The 6,000-nt window shown below is 38.0% G+C and overlaps 1 protein-coding gene across 1 annotated transcript; it reads left to right on the top strand.

Moving 5' to 3' along the window:
• Positions 1-869: 869 nt before the first annotated feature.
• LOC133204561 (WD repeat-containing protein on Y chromosome-like) lies at positions 870-5,355 on the top strand. The gene is made up of 3 exons (XM_061340314.1): positions 870-3,831; positions 3,990-4,455; positions 4,658-5,355. The coding sequence occupies exons 1-3, from the start codon at positions 887-889 to the stop codon at positions 5,066-5,068; spliced, it is 3,822 nt and encodes a 1,273-aa protein (XP_061196298.1). The 5' UTR covers positions 870-886; the 3' UTR covers positions 5,069-5,355.
• The last annotated feature ends 645 nt before the right edge of the window (positions 5,356-6,000 follow it).

Raw genomic sequence — 6,000 nt, forward strand, 5'->3', positions numbered from 1 at the left:
TGACCGTCTCTTTATCATGTTTATAGGCCTAATATTCTCAAAATCAGCCCAAAATTTAACTAGTATAAAGCTTTTAAGTAATTGAAAATGCTCACAAAAATGTCTCCGATTTCACATAGTAACGTGAATTTACCCATGGTATTTCTTCAAAGTTCATCATTATAGTTAATCAAATTATATAGGGAAAATTATCAGATCTTAAATATATTTTCAGGAAATGCGAATAAGAATACCAGCTATGCATTTTCTAACTGAAAATTGATTGATCAACAAATATAATTTAGGATAAAAAAAAAATTTAGGTAGTCAGGCATTTGGAGTAAAATGCATCTTTTTTATGCTTATACAGTATTTTAGTTCTTCTCTTTACTTCAATTGTTATATGATACATAGTGTTAAAAGCTTGTGCTATCATTGCTAGACATCACACATCACATCTAATTTCATATCATACTAATAAGAATTGGTATCTAATGCTAGATTAAAGGAAATTCGATTTCTCTAAAAATGAATTTATTTGTTCTTTTATTGGGCAAAAGGGTCAATTTTTTACAAGACCGCTTCTAAGACTTCAAAGAATCTTGAATCATTTTGAGATGCATATAAAATGAAAATTGTTGCACGAAAAGATCTCAGTTTCAAGCTTCATTTTGAGACTTTTTAAATAAAATAATAAATTTAAGTGTTATCCTTCCTGGCTGAGGATCGGATATCCTTAAAACGACTTTTTGGTTAAATGTCACGATACATTTAACATCAAAAGAGATCGCCACAGTTTCCGTTTATGACGTCACCAACGTTACGTTGTCAACACGGTATTTTCAATATGGAGAGTACAAAATCACAATGTGTTTTGTGGCAATTACGATAAATATAGGATAAAATAATGGACTCTACGTTGTTAACAGCTACACACCGGCATTCTCTCAAAGAGAATGGTTCCAAATATCTATTGGGTCCCGATTCAAATGATGACTACAGAAACTCGTCTTCATTTGGAGACCGATCACAGATTTCCAGTAACACACGAGCAGTTTCTAGGTGTCGAAGTGAAAAGGCTCAACAGGAGTTTAATCCAGAGAAAGAGGCTGCTGATGAAAGATATGCCAAGCTACAGGCAATCTTCCAAGTTGCAGAGGAAGATGGAAGGGGTGGTCTTAACATTGACGAATTCAAAATAGCATTGAAAAAGACGGTGGGTTATATGATGACAAATAATCAGATCGAACTGCTTTTCATGAAAGTTGATGCAAACTGTGACGGTCGTGTAGATTGGGAAGAATATGTTACGTATTATTTATTAGAGTATCAAGAGAGAACTCTTATGATTGAGAGATTGCGCGATAGACCATTTCCTCCAGAAACTAAGGACATCAACACTCGGCATAGGGAGACAATAGTTAGAGTGGCGATTTATCCAACTGTTCATAAAAAAGCAAGCACTAACCAATGTTCGCTCGACTACTACACAGCCCGGTATGTATCACTGAGCAGAGAAGGAATCGTCACCTTTTGGACTCCAAAGATGAAACAAATCAAGAGTTACATGACTCATCCTCATGTTGATAGAAGCACACAACCTTGGCTGACTGACTTCGTATGTGCCTATAATGTCAGTATGTTAGCCGCTACGTCTACTGATAGGGATATTTCGGTATTTGATATACAGGCCAATCTATTCAAAAAACGATACTACATAACAGGGATAGATAGCTGTATCACATGTATGGACTACTGGGCGGATATTAAAGACTTAAACAAATCAGTAATGGTCTGGGGGGATACTTCGGGATCGGTTTATGTTTTGGTTTTTGAGTGCGCATTGAAAGGAGGGCTGTTTGGGGCTGTGGGTGGGAAACAAACCGCCTTTAAGAAAATATCTTTACCAGAGGTATTGCGGGGATTTCATCTTGGAGTCAAAGGTTTCAAAATTGGAAAAATTCATGACAACTGGGTATCTGATATAAAGTACATACCAGAACTAGATCTCTTTGCTTCATGTTGTCAATCAAGTGATGCCTCCATGTACATTGGAGACTATAACCATAAGAAAAAATTCAGCACCTACTTTAAAGTCAATAAAGGATTACTGACCTTTGACTACTGCGCTGAAAATAACATCATTGCAACTGGCGGAATGGACTATTTGATAAGGATCTGGAACCCATACGTCAACAGCAAACCAATTGTTGTATTGAAAGGACACTGCAAGCCAGTGACACACATCGTCATCAATTCTTCACGAGGGCAGATAGTGAGCATTGACAAAGGAAGGAACGTGCGCGTATTTGATATGAAAGACCAGACCTGTGTTCAGCAGCTCAGTGGACGTGTGATAAAAGTGGGTCCATTTCCCATCTCTTCAATGTGCTTCAATCCAGTGACACAAAAGTTAGTATTAGCTACAAACACTCTAGCAATGTTAGAGAGAAGTTTGGAAGACGAGAAAAGTGTTGAAATCACGTCACACGAAAAACCAGTTCAAGGAGCTCTGTATAATAAAACGTTCAAATTTGTGGTCAGTTGCTGTCGCGAGTCTGTGGTTAGTGTTTGGGATTTGAACACCGGAGAAAAGGTTATTCAATTCGTAAATGCCCACAAGCGAGTTGAAAGGGGCGTCGAAATACCCATAGAAATAACGGCTATGACTTTTGACGGACCTGGCAGACGACTTATTACTGGAGCAAGAGATGGAAGCGTGAAAATATGGAATTTCAACAATGGGAACTGCCTTCAACAGTTTACAACTCCTGAAGCATTGGAGATCACGGGACTAGTCAGTACAAGACAAAGAATTTATGTGACAGGTTGGTGTCAGTTGGTTCATATTTATATAGATGGGGCGAGCGAGGACTATCGAAAAAACTGGAAGAATCGCCACAAAGACGACATCCTTTGTATTGCTTGCATGGAACCAAATCTGGTGGCAACAGGGTCTTATGATGGAGACGTAATAATCTGGTCTAAAGACACTGGCCAGGTTTACTGCACCCTAAATGTTAACAAAGGAATTCTTCCTATTATGGAAAACATGAACAAAAAAGAACAAAAACAAGAGCTTGAAGAAACTGTCAACGAGGAAATCCATTCACCACAAACGGACGCCATTCAGCCATTGGAAGTAGCTGACTGGAAGGCTGCGGTATCAACCAAGACAATTAGAACTGGTTTAGGGCTACTGTCTAAAGTTAGGGGTGGTGTCATAAGAACTGAATCTACATCGGGACGCCCTGAATCCAGGTTTTCCAGACCTGCTGAGTCTCCCGTGGAACATCCTTTGTTGTCGTCTTATGAAACTGTCAAGAAGTCAGAGAAAACGAAACGCGAAGAGTATGATGACATTTGTAAGAAATACGAGGCAGCTGTTGAAAAAATTCTATTTTTGGAATCTAGAGACGCGAACAGTAAAGACACGGCCGTATTGGTAACGAGTGGAGCAGAGGGGTGGATCAGGTTTTGGTCTGTACATCACGAAGGAGGTTTGTTGGGTCAGTTTAATGCGGGACATCGTATTGGAGAAAGTGTCCATGCACTTGCTACGGATGAAAAGAACAATTTCCTTTTCACTGGAGACACTCTAGGCTATATCAAAACATGGGATATCTCCGAATTCTGTGTCTCTAACAGACACACCAGTACAGAGCGCCTTGCGCGGTGGCATTGGTTGTTGGACACCTTTACATATCTTAAATTCGAATGGCGAGGAAAAGACATGCCAAAGTACTTTATCTCCAAAGGAATGAAGCCACATAACATTGGAACACGTCCGCCACCTATGATTACAGAGCCCAAGAATACCTTAAAATGGCCTCTGCTAGTCAACTCTTACAGGTACGTATGCACTACAACAGAAGTGAATAAAAGTAGAACATAAATTACTGGTTTAATTAGAAATATATAATACCAACTGTCACCAATTCCTAAAACACAACATTTCCAAGTTTTCAACAAGGATTTTTTTCTTTATTTCTATTAAATTTGTTTTGCAGGGCACATACCAAAGCGATTAACAGTGTAGAATATGTAGATGACAGATCAGTCATCATCACGGCGAGCTCAGACTGTTCAGTTAGGGTGTGGACCTTGAGCGGCGTTTACATTGGAACTTTTGGTGAAACTTGGAAGCCTCTTGATAAAAGATCCACGAAACAAACCATGGAAGGCATTCGTATTCCTAAAGACATTCGGCGAGTCGCTTCTGCCAGAACTTTTCGCGTCCTCAATAACGGAACCTTTCCCCGTTGGAGAATTGCAATTCAGAGAATCAGAGAGGAAGGTTTGGAAAAACTACTTTCACAGTACGAACCCATTATTCCACGAGAGGAAGAACCAAAGGAGGATTCAAAAACTGAAGTCAGGCTGCAGTCTAGTAACATTCTGGGGAAGTCGTACAAGCGCAAAATTAGACACAAGTTACCAAAACCCCATCCCAAATTAATTGAAACACCCTCATCAGTAGGTTAAACTATATTTATTTTATTAGAGATAGTGAAATAACAGTTTCTATTTTTATTTAAATGGTATTTCAAAAATAAAAAAGCATATTAAATAATTGTTGGATTAGTAAGAATTAGTCGGTACAAAGTAGATTTGCTATAGCTTACTAGACATAGATGATAACCACGTGATGACTGCGTTTTGTCTAAAAATATTACAGGTTGCTGTGTACCATGCTTTGTCCTTTGTGAATTTGACCGACATAGAAAACATGTTTTCTACAGACACACTAAGAGAAATGAAAGAGAGACGATTTGGATCGAACGTACGCGACCGATTGAGGGGGTTTAACCGAAAAAAAGAGCAGGGACCGGCAATTCTGGAAGTGTTCAATAAGGTTACCAAAAAGCCTGCTCTTCCAGTGCAGCCATACAAGAAGAAGCCGAGCAAGATAAAAAAGGTTCATGGCATGCTACAGGAGAAGGTGGCAAGCAATTTACCACCAATTCTCACGGAGTCGGAGACCAAGCAGGTTCATGGAAACTCCAAGCACGTCTCCATCAAGGATAGTAAATCTCAAAGAAAATCAATTCCCTCTTCGTCTGGCATCAGCAACTCTTCTGCTAACTGAATACATTCACTGACGATCAGAAGAAAAAGTCAGAGTTATAGTTAACAGTTCCATTAGAAAATAGGGTGCTGAAATAGGAACGTCATTTGTTCACTTAGATGGTGCATTTTAGAGTTTGTGAATAAGAATTATGACCTTAAAAGTTAAACCTTAAGCTTATTAAAAAAAATATCTACACTCTGTATATATATTAAATTAAAATCGAAACTTTTAACGAAACAATTAATTCGCGATCGGGATGACGACAAATCAACAATATTGGAAAAATAAATTTAGATCCATCTTACGATATCGGGTTTAATTCTCGTTTCAAAACTTTTTGTTGAGGAGGTGGGTGGGGTGGGGTTGAAAATATGAATGTTGAATCGTCACAAAAGTTGTGCCATTTTCTTGGTAATTAAACAGGTCGAGACCACTAGATTTTCTGACGTAAGCATAAATTTGCATGTAAATTAGCTATCTGTTTACTTTACCGACTGTTGAATGAGTCGCAGTGCATTATGGGCTACTACAAGTATCAATACGAACTCAGTTGTGTTGAAAATGAAGGGCAACTTGAATTGTTCCTAGGAAACTCATTTTCAATTCTTTTTTGATATTCACGAAAGAAATATTGAAAATGATGTAAAATCTTTCATTTCTATGCTCACATTTACAAAATTTGCTTTGTGAAGCCTTATATCAACCAGAGACATATGTCTCTGTATCAACTTCAGATGCACAATTATTATTTAACTCCTAAATATCATCAAAATGTTTTTTGTACACGCAAACGTCAAAGCGTTCGTACGGTATTTGAAGCAACTATTAATGATCTAAAACAACTCAAATATCAAATGTGAGCATGGAACAGTGTCTTTGGAATATAATCTTTCAATTTCAGCCTTATAAAGTAAAAAAGAAGCTGTACGGTTTTTCCGGTGACCAAGTAA

The sequence above is a fragment of the Saccostrea echinata genome, unplaced genomic scaffold, assembly GCF_033153115.1.
Source record: "Saccostrea echinata isolate AGI-Se365-2 ecotype Australia unplaced genomic scaffold, CSIRO_AGI_Sech_v1 ptg000002l, whole genome shotgun sequence".
NCBI lineage: Eukaryota > Metazoa > Mollusca > Bivalvia > Ostreida > Ostreidae > Saccostrea > Saccostrea echinata.

Bases quoted from the DNA above. Each gene is read 5' to 3' on its own strand.
- LOC133204561 (XM_061340314.1), top strand. From the start codon at position 887: ATGGACTCTACGTTGTTAACAGCTACACACCGGCATTCTCTCAAAGAG. The intron at 3,832-3,989 runs GTACGTATGCAC...TTTGTTTTGCAG, and splicing joins CTGCTAGTCAACTCTTACAG to GGCACATACCAAAGCGATTA. The intron at 4,456-4,657 runs GTAGGTTAAACT...AAAATATTACAG, and splicing joins TAATTGAAACACCCTCATCA to GTTGCTGTGTACCATGCTTT.